The 26,421-nt window shown below is 40.1% G+C and overlaps 1 protein-coding gene across 1 annotated transcript; it reads right to left on the bottom strand.

Annotated features, from left to right (window-relative positions):
• Positions 1 to 19,435: 19,435 nt before the first annotated feature.
• On the bottom strand, positions 19,436 to 23,682 carry LOC104106541 (adenosine kinase 2-like). Its single transcript, XM_009615108.4, has 12 exons — positions 23,441 to 23,682; positions 22,736 to 22,789; positions 21,794 to 21,840; positions 21,669 to 21,700; positions 21,479 to 21,580; positions 21,260 to 21,324; positions 20,983 to 21,059; positions 20,801 to 20,898; positions 20,639 to 20,709; positions 20,495 to 20,561; positions 20,232 to 20,415; positions 19,436 to 19,919 (listed from the first exon to the last, which is right to left on the bottom strand). The coding sequence occupies exons 1-12, from the start codon at positions 23,521 to 23,523 to the stop codon at positions 19,777 to 19,779; spliced, it is 1,023 nt and encodes a 340-aa protein (XP_009613403.1). The 5' UTR covers positions 23,524 to 23,682; the 3' UTR covers positions 19,436 to 19,776.
• Between the last annotated feature and the right edge of the window lie 2,739 nt (positions 23,683 to 26,421).

The raw sequence follows: 26,421 nt of genomic DNA, 5'->3' as shown, positions 1-26,421 counted from the left end.
TATTGCTAGTAACTCTTAGAAAGGCTTATGACTTGTACTACCAGTTTTGGGATTTTATGATCGACGTTGGCTCAACTATGTAGTATCAGTTGTTATCTAATGTATTGCAGTTAAATAGCTAAATTTTGTTAATAATCAGCATATGTTAGGCTTACCTAGTCTTAAAGACTAGGTGCCATCACGACATCCTATGGTAGGAATTGGGGCCGTGACATCTTATCATGTTAAATCCTCCATTTATAAAATTCACCCTTATGTGTCTTATTCGGAGTTGACCGATTCATGTTCTACCCTTGTTTCCAATAAACTCTTATGTGCCTTAGTTGAAGTTGTTGCCTTTTTACTGCCATGATGTCTTTTCCGTAATTGCTTAACTTTAATTGAAGTTATTGATGTCTTTTCTGTAATTGCTTAACCTTAACTGAAGTTTTATCATCCCTTTCATTGTTGACTTATCCTTATTTGGAATCATTGATTCATGCTATCTCTCTTATCCTTAAGTTGTACTTATGTGGAATCATTGTTACACATTATCTCTCTCCTCGATGAGCTATTCTTGTTGAAACTATTATTACATGTTGTTTCTTTCATTGTGAGCTCGTTCTTCCGTTTATTTGTGTTATGTAGTTCTTGTGTTGATTTACTTGTCGTACTCTCATGCTCGCCACCACTGATAGGTCGCTCCTCTAAGCTGGAACGTAGTGGAAGAAACCCCACTAGACACCGCAATACCCAGAGTACGGAGGATATGGTGTCACTCTTTAAGAAAACCCTGGGCATCCTCTAACGCCAAGCCTCTTAAAGTAGGATGGTGGTAGTTCTTGTACCTCTCGAGCCTGAGCTGCTCCTCCTCAGAAACTTTTGCCCTAACCTCGGGCTGAATTGGGGATACCGGCTGCATTGGTATGACCTCTAGAACCTGGTCGACCTGGACCCGCTGCTCTGGGGTATGGGAGGCGGGAGTTTGTGCCCCTCCCCCGGCCTGAGATGTGGTAGGAGAAAGTGGTATCAACTCTGCCTGAGCCAAGGTGCTGAGCATGCTCAGAAACTGGGCGAGAGTCTCCTGGTGGGCTGGTGCAGTACAGGCGTCTCAGGTGCCTGCCCTCAAACTGGAGCTACTAGTGGCTCCTCTATAGCACCTTGTGTGGGTGCTCTGGTTGCACCACGTGGACGTCCTCGGCCTCTACCCCAGCCCCAGCCTCTCGCGGCTCTAGCAGGGGGCACGGGTGTCTGGTCATCTGACCCAAATGTACGTGTCCTTACCATCTGTGAGAGAATAGAAAGACAGAAATTTAGAATTCGAAGTCAAAAATTTCACACGACAAGGAATCAAAGAAGTGAAGATTTTCCTAACAGTTCCATGGCCTCCCAAAGATAAGCACAGACGTCTCCGTACCGATCCGCGAGACTCTACTAAGCCTGCTTGTGACTCATAACACCTATAAACTTAGGGCTCTGATACCAAATTTGTCACGACCCTAATTTTTCTCTGTAGGGTGTCATGACGACACCTAGTTTCTAAGACTAGAATTATGCGGAATAACTGAATATAAAGTTGAAACTCAAACCTCATCATCTGAAATAATTAAAAACTGCGATTCAAAATAGTTACAACTCACAAAACCCGGTAGAATTAGTCACAAGCTCTAAAGAGAAATGCTAAATATATTTATACATCAGTCAAAAAAGAATAAGGAAGGCAACATAATAAGGATAGAGAGGGGCTCTGAGGTCTGCGGACGCTGGCAGATATACCTTGAAGTCTCCACGCACAGACTAGATCACTGATATCAGGTCTGGTAGGAAGAACCTAGATCTACACAAAATGATGTGCAGAAGAGTAGTATGAGTATACTACAACAGTACCCAGTAAGTGTCAAGCCTAACCTCGGTAGGGTAGTAACGAGGTCGGGTCAGGGCCCTACTGGAAATAATAGGAAAAACAAGGAAGGAGATATAATAATGAAATGAGAAGACAGAGAAGTGTAACAATAGAAATTCACAGAAGATAACAACCCGGAGTTCAAGAAGACAACTACAACACGTATGGAAACAAGAATCTTACAAGTTAAGGAACAATAACAACAACAACAACAATAACAATAACAATAACAACAATATTGCAAATAGAGTTAAACAACAGGGGTGCTCCCGAGGTACCGCCTCGCAGTCCCAAAAGTAAATATCTCACAACGGTACGGTATAAACCTCATGCCACAATAACACTCCGCACGGCAGAAACCTCGTGCCACAACCAATCAGTTATCTCAACAAAAGTCACAAAAACAACACATAAAAAATAGAACAATGAAATTACAGCAAGGAATCCTACAGTTAAAGAATGAATACGAAATCAAAGGAAGCAGGTAATTCAACTAAGCATGTTGCACAAATTTGCAAGTAAAAGATAATACATGTAGACATGTGACACTAGGATAAACATGATGACTACATGTGCTAGAGTAACTCAATTAAGGGAATAAAAAGGAACTATTTAACAAAAAAAATGGATTTTCAACATTTAGCCTGAGTACGCACTCGTCACCTCGCGTACACGGCCTTCACGTATTGCAAATACCATAACCGTACCAAATCCTAAGGGGAATTCCCCCCCTTCCCCCCCCTCCCCAACAAGGTTAGACAAGTTACTTACCTCAAATCTTGCTCAATCAATCAATAAGAATGTCATTCCCTCAACTTTCCGACTCTAAACGGCCCAAATCTAGCCAAAAGCAATTACATACTATATAAATAACTATAAGAAACTAATCTAAATAATGAAATTATGAATTTAACATGGAAATAGAAAATTGCCCCAAAAGGTCTACCCGGGGCCACATCTTGGAATTGGGTAAAAGTCACAAAATTCGAACACCCGTTCAACCACGAGTCCATCCATACTAAAATTACTCAAATACGATACCAAAACCTCGATCAAAACCTTAATATTTGGTCTAAGAACTTTACACCTTTTTCCCCCAATTTCTCAACCCAAATCCTTAATTAACTGAAATAATTAATGACAGATTAGTGGAATATAATAACAAATGAGCCAAGAATCCTTACCTAATTGTTTCCTCTAACAATTCCCCAAACTCTCACCTCAATCTGAGCTCTCTAGGTCCAAAAATGGATAATGAAATCAAACCCTCGAACTTAGGCCTTTTCTGCCCAGTTAAACCGCTTTTGCGAGGACTTAGATGCATCAGCGGCTCCGCACCTGTGGAATTTCCATCGCACGCGTGGCCATCACTTAGGCCCATGAAAACTCACTTCTGCAGCACCCTAAGAGCACATGCGCTTGCGCTTCTATGAAGGGACAACCGCATATGCGCTTCCGCTTCTGCGCTTCCGCTGACCGCACTTGTGGTCCCTGCTGGCCTAACTCACTCACGCTTCTGCGGCTCAAGGTCCACTTCTACGGTGCCGCACCTGTAGCCCAAGGTGCGCAGGTGCGATTGCACCTAACACCCCCAAATGACCTACGGGCCTCCAAATCAACATCCGTACACACTCCTAAGACTAAAAATCACCATACGGAGCTTTTGGAACCGACAAAACTCCATTCCGGAGTCGTCTTCACACAAGTCAAACCACAGTCAACTCTTACAACTCAAACTTCACACTTAGGGACTATGTGTCCCATTCCACTCTGAAACTCTCCCGAACTCGAAACAGAGCACCCCGGCAAGTCAAGTAACCATAAAATGAAACATAGGGGACAATAAATAGGGGATCGGGGCTAATACTCTCAAAATGACCGGTCGGGTCGTTACATCTTCCTCCTCTTAAAATAATCATTCTTCCTCGAACGAGTATAGAGACATATCTGAAGTGGTGAAAAGATGAGGATAACGGCTGCACATATCATGCTCGATATACCAAGTCGCCTCCTCGACCGGATGGCCCCTACACTGAACCTTCACTGAAGCGATGTTCTTCGACCTCAACTTTCGAACCTGCCTGTCCAAAATGGCCATCGGCTCCTTGACATAAGATAGATCCTTGTCCAATTGGACTGAGCTGAAGTCTAGCACATGAGATGGATCCCTTGATGAACTGCAACTATACTAGGTGGTAGTGCAAGTATGTAAGCCACCTCTCCAACCCTCTCAAGGATCTCAAAAGCCCCGATATACCTAGGGCTCAACTTGCCCTTCTTCCTGAACCTCATAACACCCTTCATGGGCGAAACCCGGCGCAAGACCTGCTCCCGAATCATGAATGCAACATCGTAAACTTTCTAATCCGCATAACGCTTCTGCCTGGATTGGGTTGTACGAAGTCGATCCTAATCAATTTAGCCTTTTCCAAAGCATCTTGAACCAAGCCTGTACCCAATAGCCTAGCCTCGCCGAATCGAACCAACCTACTAGAGACCGGCACTGCCTACCATACAAAGCCTCATATTGGGCCATCTGAATGCTCAACTAATAAATGTTATAGGCAAACTCCGCAAGTGGCAAGAACTGATCCCAAGAACCCCCAAAATCCATCACACACGCACGAAGCATATCCTCCAATATCTGAATAGTGCGCTCGGACAGTTCGTCCATCTGAGGGTGAAATGATGTAATCAACTCCACCCGAGTATCCAACTCATGATGTAAGGCTCTCCTTAACCGCGATGTAAACTGCGTACCCCGATCAGAGATGATAGATACCGACATGACATAAAGCCTGACAATCTCGCGAATGTAAACCTGAGCCAGCTGCTCCAAAGAGTAAGTAGTAACCACAAGAATGAAATGAGCTGACTTGGTCAATCTATCCACAATCACCCAAACTGCATCGAACTACCTCTGAGTCCGTGGGAGCCCAACAACGAAATCCATAGTGATCTGCTCCCATTTCCACTCCGGAATCTCTAGCTTCTGAAGCAATCCCTCTGGCTGTTGCTGACAATTTAGGCACCAAGATACATACTCCACTATGTCCTTTATTCTCCTCTACTAATAATGCTTCCTCAAGTCCTGATACATATTCGCGACACCTGGGTGAATGGAGTACCGCAAACTGTGATCCTCTTGGAGAATCAACTCACGCAAACCATCTACATTGGACACACATAGCCTTCCATGCATCCGTAATACTCCTTCATCTCCAATAGTGACCTCTTTGGCATCGCCGTGCTGAACCGTGTCCTTAAGGACAAGAAGATGGGTGTCATCATACTGACGCTCTCTGATACGATCATAAAGAGAAGACTGAGAAACCACACAAGCCAAAACTCGGCTCGGCTCGGAAATATCAAATCTAACAAACGGGTTGGCCAAGGCCTGAACATCCAAGGCTAAAGGACTCTCTGCTACTGGTAGATATGCTAAACTGCCCAAACTCTCCGCCTTGCGACTCAAGGTATCAGCCACCATATTGGCCTTACCGGGAAGATAGAGAATGGTGATTTCATAATCCTTAAGCAACTCCAACCACCTACATTGCCGTAAGTTAAGATCCTTATATTTAAACAGATGTTGTAGACTCCGGTGATCGGTGTAGACCTCAAAAGGGACACCATACAAATAGTGCTGCTAGATCTTCAAGGCGTGAACAATAGCTGCTAACTCGAGGTCGTGGACAAGATAGTTCTTCTCATGTACCTTAAGTTGTCTAGACGTGTAGGCAATCATCCTACTCTCCTTCATCAACACCGTGCCAAGACTAATGCGCGACGACTCACAATACACTATATAGGACCCCAAACCAGTAGGCAATACCAATACTGGGGTTGTCGTCAAAGAGGTTTTAAGCTTTGGAAGTCTCTCCTCACACTCCTCGGTCCACTTGAATGGAGCACCCTTCTGGGTCAATCTGGTCATCGATGCTATAATAGATGAGAAACCCTATACAAATGACAGTAATACCCCGCCAAGCCAAGAAAATTGTGGATCTCCATAGCTGAGGATGGCCTGGGCCAACACTTCACTGCCTCAATATTCTTCGGATCTACCTTGATCCTCTCACTCGATACTACATGACCCTAAGAATGCCACTGAATCTAGCCAGAATTCACACTTCAAAAAATTCGCATATAACTTCTTTTCTCTCAAAGTCTGAAGCACAGTCCTCAGGTGCCGCTCATGATCCTCCCGGCTCCGGGAGTGCACCATAATGTCGTCTATAAACACAATAACAAACGAGTCAAGATAGGGTTGAAACCTAAAATACACTGTTCATCAAGTGCATGAATATTGCTGGGGCGTTGGTCAAACCAAAAGACAGGTGGAGCTGGGGGTACTATATGTGCCTGAATCTCGAGACCTCTTGGACTCCCTCTCCTCTCTCTCTCTCTCCCGAGTCAACATACCCTCCAATATCCTAGCAATCTCCACTACCTGCTAGTATGCGATGTCCATCTCCAAATCTTGGGACATGCTAAATCTGATACTGGGGTTGAGCCCCTCAATAAATCGATGAACCCGCTCCCGAACAGTAGTAACCAAGGCTAGTGCATGCCTGGCCAAATCAAAGAACCGGACCATATACTTTGACACGGTCATAGAACCCTGGCGCAATTGCTCAAATTCTGTGCGCCATGCATCTCTGAGACTCTGGGGGACATACTCCCTCAAGAACATATCTAATAACTGAGTCCAAGTGAGTGAAGCTGCCTCGGCCGGACTACCCAACTCGTATGCTCGCCACCACTAATAGGCTACTCCTATTAGCTGGAACGTAATGGAAGAAACCCCACTAGACTCCGTAGCACCCATAGTACGGAGGATATGGTGGCACTCCTAATGAAAACCTTGGGCATCCTCTGACACCAAGCCACTAAAAGTTAGAGGGTGGTACTTCTTGTACCTCTCGAGCCTGAGCTGCTCCTCCTCAGAAACTGCTGCCCTAACCTCAGGCTAAACTGGGGCTACCGACTGTAATTTTATGAGCTCTAGAACCTGGTCGACCTGGACCTGCTGCTTTGGCGTATAGGCAGCGGGAGTCTGTGCTCATCCCCCGGCCTGAGATGTGGCAGGAGCAAGTGGTATCAACCCTGCCTAAGCCAAGGTGCTGAACATGATCAGAAACTGGGCGAGAGTCTCCTGGAGGACTGGTGCAGTACAGGCGTCTCAGGTATTTGCCCTCCAACTGGAGCTACTGGTGGCTCCTCTGCAGCAGCTCGTGCGAGTGCTCTGGCTGCACCACGTGGACGTCCTCAGCCTCTACCCCGACCCCGGCCTTTCGTGGCTTTAGTAGGGGGCGCGAGTGTCTGGTCATCTTATCCAACTGTACATGTCCTCACCATCTGTGAGAGAATAGAAAGACAGAAATTTAGAATTCGAAGTCAAAACTTTTGCACGACAAGGAATCAAAGAAGTGAAGCTTTTCCTAACAGTTCCATGGCCTCCCGAAGATAAGAACAGACGTCTCAGTACCGATTTGTGAGACTCTACTAAACCTGTTTGTGACTCATAACACCTATGAACCTTGGGCTCTGCTACCAAACTTTTCACGGCCCTAATTTCGCTCGGTATGGTGTCATGATGGCACCTAGTCTCTAAGATTAGGTAAGCCTAATAATTATGCGAAATAACTGAATATAAAGCTGAAACTCAAACCTTATCATCTGAAATAATTAAAAGAAATAAGTCACAAGCTCTAAAGAGAAATGCTAAATATCTCTATACATCAGAGTCTAAAGAGAATAAGGAAGGTAACATAATAAGGATATAGGGGGGACAACACATAAGGAAACAAGAATCTTACAAGTTAAGGAACAACAACAACAAGAAGAAGAACGATACAACAAATAGAGGTAAACAACAGGGACGCTCCTGAGGTACCGCCTCGTAGTCCCAAAAGTAAATATCTCAAAACGGCACGACAGAAACCTCGTACCACAATAACACTCCGCACGGCAGTAACCTCGTGCCACAACAAATTAGTTATCTCAACAAAAGTCATGAAAACAACACATAACAAATGGAACAATGAAATTACAGCAAGAAATCCTACAGTTAAAGAATGAATACGAAATTAAAGGAAGCAGGTAATTCAACTAAGCATGTAGCACAAATTTTCAAGTAAAAGATAAGACACGTAGACATGTGACACTAGGCTAAACATGATTACTACACGTGCTATAGTAACTCAATTAAGGGGATAAAAAGGAACTATTTAACAAAAACCAGATTTTCAACATTTAGCCTGAGTACGCACTCGTCACCTCGCGTACACGGCCTTCACGTATTGCAAATACCATAACAGTACTAAATCCTAAGGGGAATTTCCTCCACACAAGGTTAGACAAGTCACTTACCTCAAATCTCGCTCAATCAATCAATAAGAATGCCTTTCCCTCGAATTTCTGACTCCGAACGTCCCAAATCTAGCCAAAAGCAATTACATACTATAAATATAACTATAAGAAACTAATCTAAATAATGAAATTATGACTTTAACAAGGATTTAGAAAATCGCCCCAAAAGATCGACCCGGGCCCACGTTTCAGAATCAGGTAAAACTCACAAAATTCGAACACTGGTTCAACCACGAGTCCACCCATACCAGAATTACTCAAATTCGATACCAAAACATCGATCAAAACCTTAAAATTCGGTCTAAGAACTTTACACCTTTTCCCCCCAATTTCTCAACCCAAATCCTTAATTGAATGAAGAAATTAATGATACATTAGTGGAATATAATTAAAAATGAGTCAAGAATCCTTACCCAATTGCTTCCTCTGAAAATCCCCCAAAATCTCGCCTCAATCCGAGCTCTCTAGGTCCAAAAATGGATAATGAAATCAAACCCTCGAACTTAGGCCTTTTCTGCCCAGTTAAACCGCTTCTACGAGGACTTAGACACATCTGCAGCTCCACACCTGTAGAATTTCCATCGCAGGTGTGGCCATCACTTAGGCCCATAAAAACTCGCTTCTGCGGCACCCTAAGCACACCTGCGCTTGCACTTCTGCGACGGGACAGCCGCATATGCGCTTCCGCTTCTGCGCGCCACTGACCGCACATGTGGTCCCTGCTGGCCTAACTCACTCATGCTTTTGCGGCTCAAGGGCCACTTCTGCGGTGCCGCACCTGCAGCCCAAGGTGCGTAGGTGCGATTTCACCAGACACTGCCAAGCTTCAGCAATGCACCAAGTCTAATTTTGTTTCAAATTCAAATCCGAATCACACCCGGGGGCCCCGGGATCCCGTCCAAATAAACCAGCAAGTCCTAAAACATAATACGGACTTATTCGAGCCTTTTAATCACATCAAACAACGTTAAAACAACGGATCGCACCCCAATTCAAGTTTAATGAACTAAGAAAATTCTAACTTTTACAACTGATGTCGAAACCTATCAAATCACTTCTGATTGACTTATAATTTTGCACACAAGTCACATATGACATTACAAGCCTACTCCAACTTCTGGAATAAAAATCTGACCCCGATATCAAAAAGTTCACTCTCGGTCAAACTTCCCAAAAATCTTACAACTTTCGCCCATTAACGCCGAAATGACCTACGGGCCTCCAAATCAACATTCGAACATGCTCCTAAGACCAAAAATCACCATACTGAGCTATTGGAACCGACGAAACTCCATTCCGAAGTCGTTTTCATACAAGTCAAACTACGGTCAACTCTTATAACTCAAACTTCACACTTAGGGACTATGTGTCCCATTCCACTCCGAAACTCTCCCGAACCCGACACCGAGCACCCCGGCAAGTCAAGTAACCATAAAATGAAACAGGGGGGACAATAAATAGGGGATCAAGGATAATACTCTCAAAATGACTAGATGGGTCGTTACACTACTGTGATCGAAAATTATTGCTATGAGTATGCGAGTTATGTGCTATATCGTTTGATTATATATCGGGTTATGGTTATGCCTTGATACAAATTTTTCAGACTTATACAGTGTGTAGATGTGAGATTCGGGTCTTGTAAGGAATTTTGGATGTTGGAAATTGGGTCCTAAGGCTTACAGACTAAGGTTAAAGTAATGATCTTCGGTTATGTTGTGTTGTCAGGATTATGTGGAATAGGGTGACGTGGTATCACCCCCGAGTATATGCATGGTAAGGTTACATAGTGATTTGACGGCTTAGGAACAACTCTGGGTATATTCGAGGATGAATGTATGTCTACGTGGGGGAGAATGTAATGACCCAATCAGTCATTTTGAACATTTGCATTCTGTTTAGCTATTTTAAGTCTTGAGTAGCTTCGTATGATGTATTATGACTTGTGTGAATTATCGGTTTTGGTTTTCAGGTGATTCAGAATTGATTTGGAAGAATGATCCTCAACTAGGAAGCTTAAAGTCTAAAGAGTTTACCAAGTTTGATTTTTATGTTTGGACCCCGGACCGGAGTTTTGATGGTTCCGTTAGTTTCGGATGGTGATTTTGGACTGGGCATATGCCTGGATTTGCATTTGGATATTTCTAGAAGGTTTCGGCACTAATTGGCGAAAGTTAAAAATTTAAAAGTTTGAAAAGTTCATAAGTTTGACCGAGAGTTGACTTTGAGGATATCGGATACGGATTGCGGTTACATGAATTGGAATAGCCTCGTTATGTTGTTTGGGACTTGTACGTAAAATTTGGGTTCATTTCGGGTTGATTTGAGATGTTTCGATACGAGTTTTAGAAGTTGAAAGTTCAAAAGTTCATTTAACTTTGGATTGAGGTGTGATTCATCGTTTCAATGTTGTTATGTATGATTTAAGGCCTCGAGTAGGTCTGTGTTATGTTATGGGACTTGTTGGTATATTCGGACGGGGTCTTGGGTGGCTCGAATGAGTTTCGGACAAGGTTCGGATCGTTTTGGATTATTTTGGCTAAGGCTGGTTGGGTATGGGTTCTGGAGTGACCGCATCTGCGAAGCTATAGGCGCAGGTGTGGAGCAGCAAAAGCGGTCGTGGCATCGCAGAAGCGAAGAGTGCTTCTAGGAGCAAGATACCGCAAATGCAAAGTTTTCCTTGCATCTGCAAAGGCCCAGATGCGGTATGTTTGGGCGCAGAAGGGAAGGGCAGCGCAGATGCGTGAATTTTGTTCGCACCTGCGTTTGCACAGGAGCGGAGCTTGTTCCACAGGTGCGAAGGGCAGGTCTCTAGTGCTTCTCCACAGAAACAGAATTTTGGTTGCAAAAGCGACGCAGCAGAAGCGGCTATTGTTTCGCAAATGCAAAATTGCCTAGGCAGAAGCTATAAAATCGAGAGTTGTCCATTTTTATCATATATTGAGCTATAGACCTCGTATATGGGCGATTTTGGAGGCAATTTTCATCACATGGATTGGGGTAAGTGTTCTATACTCAGTTTTGATTATATTTCGTGAATCTATCCTCGTGTTTGGCATTTGGTTGATGATTTCAAAAGAGAAATTGGAGGGTTTTGTATAAAATTTCATAAAGTGATTTTTTGAGTTTTGAGCATTGATTCGGATTCGGATTTGAGTAAAACTAGTATGGTTGGACTCGTAATTAAATGAGTTGTCAGATTTTATAAGTTTTGTTGGGTTTTGAGGTGCGGGCTCGGGTTTGACTTTTTGGTTGACTTTGGGGCTTTTGATTAAAGATTCGACCTTTATCGATTGGGTTTGTTTCCTTTGGTATTGTTTGATGTTCTTGAGTTTCTTTTGGCTAGTTTAGAGCCGTTCGGAGGTCGTTAGGCGCGTGATGGCATTTCTAGAGTATTGGTTGGCTTGCTCGATATTGGATTTGGCTTATCTGAGGTAAGAATCCTATCTAAACTTGGTTGAGGCACTAGTTGCCTGAATTATTTATGATAGCTACGTGCTATGGGTGCGGGCATACGTGAGGTTCGAACCCATGTGCTGACATCGGGGGTATTTATTCATGCTCGGGTTACGTTTAGGCTATGATAAGCCTAGAATTGGTTGTTAAGCTTTAAGCTATGATGTTTCTCATATCTATAACATTATGTGAACTATTTGAGCCATGTTTGAGGCTACATAGAGGTTTAATCACTGAATGAACTTGATAAATGCTATTCTGTGATGAAATTTCCGATTTGAGCTACGACAACACACTCTACACATGCCTACACTTTAGTATGTCATTTATACTAGTCCAGGATCATGAGATTTGTTATTCATTCATCACATACATGTATTCTTGTTTATTTGATTCCGTGTGATATGATTGGACTGGATGCATGTGACCATGGCGGGCGGATTATGACATTGTGCATGTGACCATGCCGGGTGGATTTATATTATAGCACGTGAGTTGTCCGTGCAGCACGTGAGTTGTCCACGCGGTTGATATTATTAGAACGTGATTTGTCCGTTCGGATCCAGATATTGATATTATAGCACTTGAGTTGTCCATGCAGTTTATATTATTAGAACGTGAGTTGTTTGTATAGAACGTGAGTTGTTCGTGCAACGTATGGATGCGGATCCATCCACCTAGGGTCACCCTCTCATGTTTCTCTCTGATTGTGTACACACGGATTGTGAGAAATTGACGGGTTTCTGGTTGATGTGAGCTCTGGGAGAGGTGGTTATTGTTATTGGATCGGGTTGCGTGCCGCAACAGACTGATATTTGGTTATTGCACTTCATCTTTACTTGCAATTTCCTTGACTGTTTACTTGATTTACTTGCATATCTTCCTTATATGTTGGATTGTGGACTGAGCAGAACACTTTAAAATAAAGTATTGTGAGCATCAAAGTAGTTTTACCTGAGATTTTCCTGATTTGATCATATATATGTTCTATCCCTGTTGAAATTATGAACTGCACAGGTGTTAGTGAGTATCATCTGTAGTTTTTGCTTCTTTTATCTCGCCGAGGTTAGTTAGGATATTTATTGTGTACATGGGGTTAGTTATACTCATACTACACTTCTGCACGTTGCGTGCAGATCTTGGTGTCATGCTGTTGTGTATGGCAGGAGCTGGCATTAAAGATGTACCTGCGTTCCAGTTATGGCTATCACTTGTCCTTGGTGGCTTTAGATTCAAATTATATTCATTTACATTTCAAACAGATGTTGTAATTATTTCAATTCAGTTTTGTAAAAATTTAAGCCTTAGTGGCTTATGACTTGTACTACCAGTCCTTGGGGAGTTGTATAAAATTTAGTTATTTCCTTCTTGACTCTTAGCATTATTACTATATTGTGTTTTATTGTTATTTGGCTTACCTAGCGGGTTGGGTTAGGTGCCATCACAATGGGTTGGATTTTAGTTCATGACATGTATGGTGAGTACATTCTGTGATTTGATGACTTCGGGACAGTTCTCGCACGTTCGAGGACGAAGGGGGAGAATGTAATGACCCGACTAGTCGTTTAGAGAATTTGCATCCCATTCGGTGGCTTAAGGTCTCTAGTAGCTCTGTATTGTGTATTGTGGCTTGCGTGTGTGGTCGAGTTCAGTTTTCGGATGTTTCAGGATTGGTTTAGAAGGATGATTCTTGTTTTAGAAGCTTACGTGGTAGGAGTTGACCGAAGTTTGAATTTTATGTAGACGACTTCAAAATGGTGGTTTGATGATTCCAATAGCTTTGTATGGTGATTTTGAACTTAGGCATGCATCCAGATTTTGATTTGGAGGTCCGTAGATTGATTTGATGCATTTTGGCAAAAATTGGAAAGTTGAAGGTTTGTAAAGTTGAGAGGTTTGACCGGGAGTTGACCTTGTTGATATCGGGTTCGGATTTTGATTCCGAGAGTTGGTATAGCTCTGTTATGTCATTTGGAACTTGCATGCAAAATTTGACATCATTCCGGATTGATTTGATATGTTTCGGCGCGAGTTGTAGAATTTGAAAGTTCATAAGTTCATTAAGTTCGATTCGAGGTGCGATTCATAGTTTTGATGTTGTTTGATGTGATTTGAGACCTAGAGAAGGTCCACGTTATATTATGGAACTTGTTGGTATGTTTTGTACGGGGTGCCGGGGGCCCCGGGTGTGTTTCGGACGAGTTTCGGATGGTTTCCATGTTAGTGGGCAGGTATGATTCTGGTGCGTCGCACCTGCACATTTTTGGAGCGCAGGTGCGTGGCTGCTTTTGCGTGATTTTGGTCACTTTTGAGAATTTTGTACCTGTCCTATTATTTCGCTTCTGCGGATGGGGGACCGCTGGTGCGAGATCGCATTTGCGGAAGAGTGATCGCATATGCGAAGAGGAGACTCCAGTTGGCCGTCCGCTTCTGCAAAATCGCAGATGCGATTATTGGATCGTAGGTGCGAGTTCTGGGATCTCAAGTGAAGGCCACGATGCGGGTGTTGGATCGCAAAAGCGAGAGCGCAAGTGCGCAATTTTGTCTGCAAATGCGGAAGTGCTGGGCAGAGGTGTATATCTCGAGGGTTTGGCCATTTTCTTCATATTTTGAGTTGTAAACCTCGGTTTTGGGCGATTTTAGAGGGGTTATTCATGGTTTGGATTGGGGTAAGTGTGTGTTACCCGATTTTTATTATATTTTATGAACCTATTGTTATTTTCATCTTTTAATTAGTGATTTAAGTTTAAAAGTTGGAGAAAAAATGTGAAAACTTCTTAGACTAAATTTTGGAGATTTGGAAGGCGATTTGTGGTCGGATTTGAGTAATTCTTGTATGGTTGGACTCGTTATTAAATGGGTATTCGGATTTTGTAATTTTGGTTGGGTTCCGAGGTACGAGTCCGGGGTTGAATTTTTGAGTTGGCTTTTTATTTCTCTTTCAAGATTGAAGCTTTATTATCCGAAATTGTTTCCTATGATTTTTATTTATGATATTAAGTTATTTTGGCAAGATTTGAGTCGTCCGGAGGTTGTTTCACACAAGAAGGTCATTTTAGAGTATCGGTCTAGCTTCTTTGAGGTAAGTATCTTGCCTAATTTTGTGTGGGGAAACTACCCCTTAGGATTTGAGTCATTTGTGCTAATTGTGTCATGTGAGGCCGTGTACGCGAGGTGACGAGTACGTACTCGGGGTTATTTGTGGGAATTTGACCGTTTTAGGCTCTTAGGTTCTTATATCCATTAAAAAAAGTGAAGTTGTCTTATCATGTAAATCCTCCATCCCTTTCATTGTTGACCTATCCTTACTTGGAATCATTGATTCATGCTATCTCTCTTATCGTCGAGTTGTACTTATGTGGAATCATTGTTACACATTATCTCTCCCCTCGTTGAGTTATTCTTGTTGAAATTTTATTACCTGTTGTGTCTTTCATTGTGAGCTCGTTCTTCCGTTTATTTGTGTTTTGTAGTTCTTGTGTTGATTTACTTGTCGTACTCTCGTGTTATTGTTGTTGAGTTGAGGGCTATGCGTGGTTGTGGTATTGAAATTCTTTCGATGAAAAGTTATGGCATATGGGCACATGTGGTGAAAGACCTTATATTGTGTTGTTATGTTTTTGCCACACGTGGTATTGTTGAGAGGATTGCCGGGGTATTCGCACGTGATTTGTTTGTGCTATTGTTATTATTGATATTTGCACATGCGGCGTGACAAGGCGGGCTATATATGTGTGTTTGCTCATGTGGAGAGACAAGGTCATAATATTGTTATGCGTGCGCGGAGAGACAAGGCGAGCATTTACTTCATTGTTGCGCACGTGGCGAGACAAGGTGGGCTATGTTGGGGAATGAATTGTAATAACTTGTGATGGCCTGGGGGTACTATTATTGACGATATTTGTGGAGTGGTGTGCCTACCTTGTGTGAGTTATACATTGTACGTTTCGTGGTGTTTGTTTCCTATGTGTCATTCGTTGCCTCTACTTGTACTTATTGACTTGAGTTGTGATAGAACACTTACACAAGCATACATATAATTAATCACCCATATCGGTTTAAGAAGATGAATTCTGATGATATTGACCATTTATATGTACCCTCGTTTACTTGCCTTTTGTGTGAGAGTTATCCTATTGGCACGTGAGTTGTCCGTGTAGTCATGAGTTATTGTTGTTATTGGCACGTGAGTTGTCCGTGCGGATATGAGGTATTGTCACTCCCTTGGCATGGGACTCGCCCGTGCGGTTGCGAATTATAATGTGGGCAGAAGATGTCAAGAGATTAGGGTTCATGAATTGGAACCCGTGAAATGTGATTATGAGGTGAAGTACCTCAGAAAAATCCTTGAAAAAATCTTGTGTGGAAGCGGTTGCTCTTATTGAGTTGTTACTTGTTTCCTTTACTTGGTTTCAATGGACTTAAACTGTATTCAGCTTACTCCACGACGTTATTACATGTTTGTTCCATGTTGCTAATTATTGCTCTTAGTTTCCTATTACAAGCATTGCTTTGTTATTGTTATCATGCTTAGCTTTATATTGATATTGTCCCCTGTTAGTTTTACATTTATACTTGTACATGTTATTATGTCTAGTAGGCGTCTTGACTTTTTTTCGTCACTACTCCACCGAGGTTAGTCTTGATACTTAATGGGTACTGCTGTGGTGTACTCATGCTATGCTTTCTGCACATTTTTGTGCAAATTCAGGTACTTCGGAGTTGGTTGATCACTAGCTAGTTGTTCGGATTTTGCTGTGGAGACTCAAGGTAAACCTGTCGTCGCATTCGCAGGCCTCGGAGTCACCTTCTGATATTGTACTTGTACTGTCTATTTCTATTTCGGAACAGTTGTACTTAGAAGATTTTTTCTAGTAAACTCAGTAGAGCTTATGACTTGTACTACCGGTTTTTGGATTGTTGGCTTTGTATAGAAAATTTATGTTTCATATTTAGTAGTTGTTGGTTGAGTTTTCCATTAATTCAGTAAGTGTTAGGCTTACCTAGTCCCTAAGACTAGGTGCCATCACGACATCCTACGGAGGAAAATTGGGGTCATGACATAAACCAAATGGAAATTTTGGGGAAAAAATCCATTATTGTTTGATTTTGATCCACGTGCCTCTATTTGTGAAAAAAGGTGCAAAAGATTATTCATTTACAAAAAATAACAAATCAAATTCCATACACATTTACAGATCTGAAAAGGATAACAAAATCACATATCCCTGTAGAGAATGTTCCAATCCGTATTGATGTCCTTGTTGGACAATCTTCTAGTGTCATAGCTAATGAGTCAAAACCACGCCTAAAGCGTAGCAGACCATTGAGTTCTAAGGATCGAAATCCTAGAAAAAGAAAAAATATATGATCAAGATGACACTACGAAAGAGTCTCATAAAGAAATCCATGATTAACTAATGCTAAGATTCATGATGAAATCACTGAGCCCGGGACTCAAAAAAATAAAGAACTATCAATAAATCCAATCGATATTAAGACAAATTTGAATCGATTGGATATAGTGGTGCATTATGTCTTTGCATATAATGTTACATCTAGCATTATACAAGATAGTGAGGATCTTGAACCTCAATCTATTGGAGAATGTCGATAAAGACGTGATTGGCCAAAATGGCAAGAAGAAATTCAATCAGAGTTGAATTCACTCGCGAAACGTAAAGTTTTTGGGCCTCTAGTTCAAACACCTAGTTGTGTTAAGCCTGTTGGCTATAAATGGGTCTTTGTGCGTAAGAGGAATGAGAAAAAATGAGGTACAAAGATATAAGGCACGCCTTATTGCTCAAGGATTTTCACAAAGGCCTGATGTCAATTATGAAAAGACATATTCACATGTTATGGATGCAACAACGTTTCGTTATCCCATTAGCTTTGTTGTCCATAAAAAGCTTGACATACATTTAATGGATATGATTACAATCTACCTTTATGGCTCAGTTGATAATGAGATACACATGAAAATTTTCGAAGGATTTAAAATGCATGATTCACATAATTCAAAGCCCCGAGAAATATTTTCAATCAAATTGCAAAGGTCTTTGTATGATCTAAAGCCATCAGGTCATATGTGGTATAACCACCTTAGTAAGTGTTTATTAAATGAAGGTTATATAAATGATACCATTTGTCCATGTGTTTTTATAAAGAAAACAACATCGGAGTTTATTATACTTGCCGTATATGTTGATGATATAAACCTTATTGGAACTCCTACAAAACTCCAAAAGGCAATTGATTATTTAAAAAAGGAATTCGAGATGAAAGATCTCGGAAAGATAAAATTATGTCTCGATTTCCAAATTGAAAATTTGGTAAATGAGATTTTTGTTCATCAATCTGCCTACATAGAAAAGGTATTGAAACGTTTTTACATAGACGGAGCACATCTATTAAGTACTCTGATGGTTGTTCGATCATATGATATGAATAAGGATCCGTTCCGACCTCAAGAAAGGAATGAAGAGCTTCTTGGCCCTAAAGTACCATATCTTAGTACAATTGGTGCACTAATGTATCTTGCTAATACTACAAGGTCTGACATAACTCTTTCAGTTAATGTCTTAGCAAGATATAGTTCTGCTCCTACAATGAGGCATTGAAATGGAATCAAACACATATTGTGGTATCTAAAAGGGACTACCGATATGGACTTATTTTATGGCAATGATTGCAGTCCCGATCTTGTTGGTTATGCCGATACTGGGTATTTATTTGATCCACACAAGGCTCGATCTCAAACATGCTATGTATTTACATGTGGAGGCACTGTCATATCTTGGCGATCGACTAAGCAATCAATCGTGGCTAATTCATCTAATCATGCTGAGATAATTGCTATTCATGAAGCAAATCGAGAATGTGTATGGTTGAGGTCTATAATACATCTTATTCGAGAAAAATGTGGTTTGAAGTGTGACAAACTACCCATTATTTTGTATGAAGACAATATAGCATGCATAACCCAATTGAAGGGAGGATTCATAAAAGGAGATTGAACAAAGCACATTTCACCAAAGATATTTTTTTTACACATGATCTTCAAAAGAATGGTGATATCAATGTGCAACAGATTCGTTCAAGCGATATGGCTGATTTGTCCACCAAATCTCTACCCACGTCAACCTTCAAGAAGCTAGTGTACAATATTGGTATGTGAAGGCTCAAAGATGTGAATTGATGCTCTCATCAGGGGGGGTTAATACACGTTGTACTCTTTTCCCTTACAAAATTTTGTCCCGTTGGATTTTTCTTGCAAGGTTTTTAACGAGGCAACCAAAAAACGTATTATTAAATATGTGTACTCATTTTCGTTCACTAGAATTTTTTTCCACTATATTTTTCCTTGTAAGGTTTTAACGAGTCACATTATCTACTAATGGACATTCAAGGGGTTGTTATAAATAATATTAAGAGTGAATGTCCGTGTATTATGAAATTACTTGGGAGCAAGTTAGTTAGTCATAAACTAGTCTAGTCGCTTGATCACTAAGATTGGTTACTTGCTCACCAAGATTGTTACTTGGCCACCAAGCAACTATCTTATAAATAGGAAACTTCTCTACTCATTTGTGAGAACATCATCAAGAAAAAATATAGTATTATCTCTTTCTAAATTTACTACATCATATGTATATTTGAGTTTGCAACTAGATTACATTACAGCGTGCAATGATTTCAAAATAAGATTTAGAAAGCATCAACTCAATAACAAAACAAATTCTCATTCCAATTCTAAAATCTTGGATCATAAAAACGAAACACATTAGCACAACACATTTCTATTTTCCTAATACAATCTTATTTTCGAATGATATGAAAAAGCAGTCAAAATTCCTTACAACACGCTAGAAATTTGGGAACAATTGGCAGGAACAAAAGTTAATTTTCCTAATACAATGTTATTCTCAAATCTCAAATGATGAAAAGGCAATCAAAATTCCTTATAATAGCCCAACAATCGAGAAGTAAATATTAGAACTCAGAATAAGTCCTCCCCTAATTAAGGCATAACACCGGAAACCAAGAAATAAGAATTAGGCATCTTATGCAAAATCTGGCTTGTCAGGGTATGTGCAACCCGACCTTTGGATGATAACATTTGACGCGTAACATCCTGCTCTTACACAATCTTCAACGGGTTTTCCTTGAACCAATTGTGACAAGAATCCGCCAACAAATGCATCCCCTATCAATGTAAGGAAAAACATGTTAATAGAAACGAACATTAAAACAATTGCAGTGAATCTTTACAATGTAATATTAACTGCTCAAAATGTTTAGAGTTCTTGAGCTTGCACTCTCAGTTTGTAGTATGTTCTATGCCAAAGAATGGCGGCTGATTAACCAAGTAATAGAGTACGATTTTATCATGATCCAAAGAAGAAACCTATTGATACCATTTTATCAAGACTGCTAGATCCTAATACTGTCAGTAAAAGAGGGGGTATTTTTAACATTATCAAAACAGAAACAGGTAGGACAACCATAGACGACGTACCGGCACCATTGGTGTCAACAAGTTTCTCTTTTGGCAATGGTATTACAGGGAACAACTTCACCTTCCCATCCGCAGCTACAACAACAGGATCAGCACCTTGTGTAATAACGGTGATCCTTTTGTGTGTTTCAGATGCCTTTGGCCATTCAGAGATTTTCAGAGCTATTTCTTCAACATTATCAGTCTAGTAATAAAGCAACAAGTTAGCCATGTACTGCAAAGTCAACATAAACGTGAGAAACCTTAAGCTAAGCATCCTTTACCTCCCATCCATGTACTTTTGAGAAGGTTCTTGCTTCGGTCTCATTTCCAAATACAAAGTCCATATACCTGAAAAACAGAAAAGTCAACCATTAGATCAGTATCTTTCTACATTCAGTTATGGCAATGTAGGACATTGATCTTACGGCAAGGCTTTCTCTTGAGGATCTCTAAAGAACTCGCAGATGAATGGTGCTGAAAGGTTCATCGAGAAGATCTGCAGCAGGGTGGAATATTACATTACGTGATAGTTTCATGCAAAAACTACCAAAAAGACCAGTCACACATAAAAAATGTCAAGTGTGTACCTTGTTATTGGCAGCGGCATGCTCAGCAACAAGCTGAATGGATTCTGGGGAAACAGTGAGAAAGAATCCAGCAATATAGTAAAATTTGGCCTTCTCAACTGTCCGAAAACAGATGTATTAGTTTAAAATAGACTGATTATCTGATGTCTAAGCGCACATAAAACCAGGAACGTGATTCCTACCCAAGGCCCAGTTCTCTGGTCGCTTCAGATGGTCAACCTTGTAGCAGTTTGCAGCTGATAAGTTGGCTACCAGTGACCTGCAGAATCAAAACCAGATCATCAGTTTAACAAAAAAATCATGTGGAAATGCATGGATGAAAATAAATATTTATCCTGTATTATGTAGGCAAAAGAACGTCTCTTTTTTTCTTGCTTTCCCTCCTTGGATAGAAAAAGGAAGGACTAAATGCTACGCCAGAACCGTAGTACACAAAACGCAAAATTGCTTTAAACTAACCTCTCGCCATCTAGCACACAAACAGCGCAAGTTCCCGTTGGTGCCTCATCCTCATAGTAATGAACCTATTTTAATCAATATGTAAAGACAATGATAAGTTCAAAGCATAGAAGACAAAGGCAAATGATGAGCAATAATTGTACTAACGAACCAAAAATGCAAGTAAAATACAAAAACATTGTCAAACTAAGAGAAGAAAATTAAGGACTAAGAATCTACATTGACGCCAGCATCCTTTGCATTTTTCTTCATTTTCTCTCCAAACTTGTCCTTTCCAATCGAGCCCATGTAACTTGTTGCACCTGGAAATGGTAGCATCCACTGCAAATGCCAAAGGAAGATTATTATTCTGCACTACACGGTCATGTAAGATCGCCAAGAACCAAAAATAACAATGACGAGAAGATACCTGAGCCACTCTTATTGAATTTTGCGTAGCACCTGCAATGTAGAATTACGACAACGTGATCAATGTTCCTAGTATTTTCAATGCAGAATAGCTATGAATAATGTGACAAGGGAAGGGAAAATTACCTCCAGCAATGTATTCAACATTGTTCTTGGATGCCAGTTCGTCATACCTGGAATAAAAAAATTCTCAATAATTTTGAAGAATCGAACATATTTCTTACTAAAGGCACAAAACTAACTTCTTCCTTCAGCAGAACATGTTCTAGTAGCCTCTTACTTAATGTTTGTGTCCCCGATCGCCAAGCATACAACAATTCTTTCACAGTTCAAGTCAGCAATGGTAATAGGCCCTTTACTAATTTTTGCAGGCTCACGTAGCAACTATGGAAATGTTACCCAAAATTAGAGGTGTTATCAAAGCCGAAAAGCGCAAAAAAGCTCTAAGGTCCATTGGGGCTTAAAGCGCAAAGCACAAATAATGTGTGGGCTTTAATGAAAAAGGCGCAACTGAGAAAAAGTAAAAATATGCATATGTACTCCAAGACTAATAATTATAAGCATGAATAACAAATATATGGACAAAGAAATTGAAAAATATTTACGAGAAAGTGAAATATCGATTGTTTAACGTCGCCTTTTCAGGATTACACTCATTGGCAAGGAAAAGTATGCCTTAAAGCCTTGATGCGACACTAAAGCGCAAGTGAGCCGAAGCGCTCAACATGTTTTGAGCCTCGCTTCAGGGCTTAAGTGCGCTTTAAACGCGCCTTTGACAACAATGAATTAGACATATTCAGCTATTCCTTTAAAGAGAAGATATTCTCACCAGCTAGGCACTTAGAGCAGGAAAAAGAAAAGCCCAAGCATCCAAAAACTTACAAAAATTTAATAGAAAATACAAAATTTTATTTCTCCAAACAAGTTCGACAAGAAAAGGATAAGTTTAGCAGCTATATAATCTTTGGAAGTTGAATAATTCTCTAGTAAATTTACTCAGTAAATGTGTAAGCTAACCTAATGATGTATTTTAAACATACAAATAAAGAAAAAAAAGAAATTACTTACATAGGCAAGTGCTTCTCCTCGGCAAGAATTGCATTGTTCGGCTTGATGTCATACCTACGAGTTAAAAACCAGGTCATTCAATTGACACAATAAAAGAAAAAAAGAGAACCCAAAGCTGCAAGTAAAACCAACGCACTTTTAGAGCTAAAATTCACTGCTAATTTATTATAAATGTATAAGAAATTGTTCAGCTATACACATAACAAGGGGAGGGCTGTCGGCATGACAGCACCTGCTCTCCGCATACTATAGCCACAACTGTAGGTTAATTACAGATTCATCGGATCCAGTAGCTTTAGCTCAGACCTCATATGTGTTAAAAAGATCACTAAATAAGTACACTAAATCAAATGAATTGTGGTAGAATCACGAACTCGAACCCATAAAGTTAAAATCTTGAATCCGCCATTAGGCCTCTGAATTGTTAAACACTAGCCTAGTACAATTATATATATAAACACTAATATCCAATTTAAGACACTAGTAAAAAATGATTACATTGAGAATAGAAAAAGATGGACAAATCTACACATAACATATTATGCATACACACATGTAGCCACTATGTACATAAAGCATCAGAAACTAATGAGATCTATAAAATCAAACTACAAGGATACAACACAAATCAGTTCAAAACAGCAAAAGTAGCTAAAATGGGGAATTTATGCATCTGGGGTTATGTGAAATATAAGAAAGAATTACTTGTTCAAGAAATCTTGATCTACAACAGCTGAGATATCGAGTAATGGATTGCCCATGCCCAAAAGAATTCCCTCGTACTCCATTGTTTTGATATTTTTTTTCTGCAGCTGAGGAAAATTTTCAGATCTAAGGTAAGTGCAATATTTGCTATGGGTATGAAAGTGGTTATATAGGAATATTTAAAAATGGTATCGGCTGATGAGTGGGTGGGTGAGTGTGACGAGGGTTGTTAGTGAAAGTCTGTCTACTACTGCGTAGTCTGTTTTTTTATTTTTTAGATCTCAAGAATATGAAAAGTTAGGGGCAAGGGCACAAATAGTTATTTACAGATTAGTTATTACTTATTTTATTTTAAATTTTACAAAAAAATTAATTTCATAACAATTCAGAATATTTTTATCCTTAAAAAATAAATTTCAGGACGCATTGGCTAATAATTAAATAGCAGCCTTTTAGGGAGACTATCTGGTATCATTTTTACAAGATTTATCACCAAGAACGGGGCAAAGTGCACACTTAGCCGTTGTTAGGATAGTTATTTAAAGAATGATCGTTTTTACAAAGTATTTATAGTTTAGTCGCCTAAGCATTAAATTTCGGTGGCGAGTTGAAGTTTCAATTGTGTGCTTGAACTATCCAACTAAAACTTCAGACCTTTGGGACAAGTTTTATTTTGATAGTCTTTGGCAGTTCAAAACTTCAGATGATCTGAAGGAGGATGAAGGGAGAAGCGCCTGCAGTTTGCCAAAATATGGCTAAAATTTAAATAATTTCTTAAAATTGAATATATTTTAAAACAATGTTCTTAAAATCATTTATGTGGCACCATTTCTATGGAGTGTGGTGGATAGTTGAAAGAGGCCGGAACCAAAGTTTGGCTTTTTTGGACTCAAAGCACAAAAATAGGTAAAAAAAAAAAATAACATGTGACAATTTTATGTATAGTGCATGGGTTGCATGCGCTATACCTCCAATTATTGTACCCTCCCCCCCCCCCCTCTCTCTTTTTTTTTGCTTATTTAAGGAGTTTCATTATTTCTTCAAAAATCCATTCCGAAAAAGTAAGTCTTTTGCATCCTTTTTATTTTCCTTTACTCATTCCGAAATATTTGTTTACTTAATTTCTTCGGCATTTTGCCATAATATCTGAAGAGTGAAAAATTAGGGTTGCATTATATTGGGGAATGAGGTTATCGTGGAGAATAACTCAGTACGCTATAGTTGTTCTCTACAATATATTGTTAAGTTGCCACTTACATTGGAGTACGATAAATTGGTATCGTTGATATGTAAAAAAATGAGTGTGAGGACACGTTCGATTAATATTAAAGTAACTGGAAGATATGCATATTCTCTTACTCCGCAAAGGGTTGCTTGTTATGCTGAGTTTAACATCGAAGACGATGAAACTCTGAAAGATTTTTTGAGGACTCCGGATGAACACCGGAAATTTCTTGTGATAAAAATGCTAGAAATGTACGTCAAGTCTGAAGACGTTCGCAATATTAAGGTTCCGCAAAATATGGATAACCCTCAATCATCGAGTGGTATTTTTGGAGAAGTTTTATCCGAACAGGTTCCGTTAGAAAGAGTTTGGCCAGATCTAAACTTATTTTCACAGGCGAATGAGGAGCGATGACATAATTTCTTCCTAAGTTTACATAATCCACACACCGAGTGGTAAATTTCAATTTTTCTTTGTCTTATTATATTTTTTTATATATTATATCCGTACTAACACTCATATATTCCAAATGGGGTACCGACTAAATATGAACTTTACAAGTTATGAACCAACAGACAGTTGGAATATGCCCAATTTTGGTGTTTTGGATCATGGTGGCCCATCTGGGAGTCATCAACAACTCAATAATATGTATCATAGGATATCAACAGATTATGAATTGTAAGTTAAGAGATAAAGTTAATATATAATGTTAGGATGAATTTGAGAAACTCATTATTTTATTGGTTGTGCAGTAAAAACGAGCAACTTGAAGGATCTGTCATTACTCAGTTGCCCGAAGACGATATATTTAATCAAGATCTAAAAGATGCATAGAGTCAGGAAAATGATAGTGATTATGACAACAATGTTGATGAGTCTAGAGATGATACACCCTTCCCTGATGAAGGCGACGGTGATGAGGAAACGCGATTTGCTGATGAGAATGAGAACGAGCAGCCTGATTTGCCGAAGGACCATGATATCGCCAATGAGCATGCTCCATATATGCAGACTCCACCTCCCGTTAGACCTAGAGTGTACGAGTTCCATGTGCCCTTTCATTCAAGGGTGATTCCCTACCTTGATCAGTTGCCCAGTATGTTGGATGTAGATGCCCTCACAAGGGATCTTGATGACATTCGGACAGCTATGTAGGATGAATCTAGACCAACAGTGTTGTCAAAGAATATTTTTTTTGCTGATAAAGCTCATGTAAATGTACATCATAAAAGAGTGTCATGAGATCGAGGTTCATGAGTCATCTCCAGAAGTATATAAGGTTATTTGTCGTAGATGGTTTCAAGGTTGTAGATGGATGCTGCATGCGAGAAAGTTGAAAACAAATATGTGAATTGTGGGAAAATACATTGGCACACACACTTGTGATATGGACACATTCAATGGGAATCATTTTAACTTGACTGTTGACTTGATTTCTCTTGTCTTGATTCCATACATTGAATCGTCCATAAGGCACAAGATTAAAGAGAGTATAACATCTGTCCACCAGGTATATAGATGTACCATTACTAAAGAAAGGCATTTCTCGGGCGTAAACGTGCGCTTGCAATTGTTTATGGTAATTGAGCTAAGTCATTTGCCGTTCTACCCAGGTACATGGCTGCTTTGCAATACTTTAACCCCGGGATTGTTGTTGAATGAAAGCTTGAGCGGAGTCCAGAAATACCAGAATTCATATTCAGATATGTGTTCTGGGTATTTAAACCAGCCATTGATGGTTTTTTGCATTGTC

The sequence above is a fragment of the Nicotiana tomentosiformis genome, chromosome 7 (genome assembly GCF_000390325.3).
Source record: "Nicotiana tomentosiformis chromosome 7, ASM39032v3, whole genome shotgun sequence".
Taxonomy (NCBI): domain Eukaryota; kingdom Viridiplantae; phylum Streptophyta; class Magnoliopsida; order Solanales; family Solanaceae; genus Nicotiana; species Nicotiana tomentosiformis.
The sequence above is the reverse complement of the archived record's forward strand: the minus strand, read 5'-3'. Positions and strand labels throughout refer to the sequence as shown.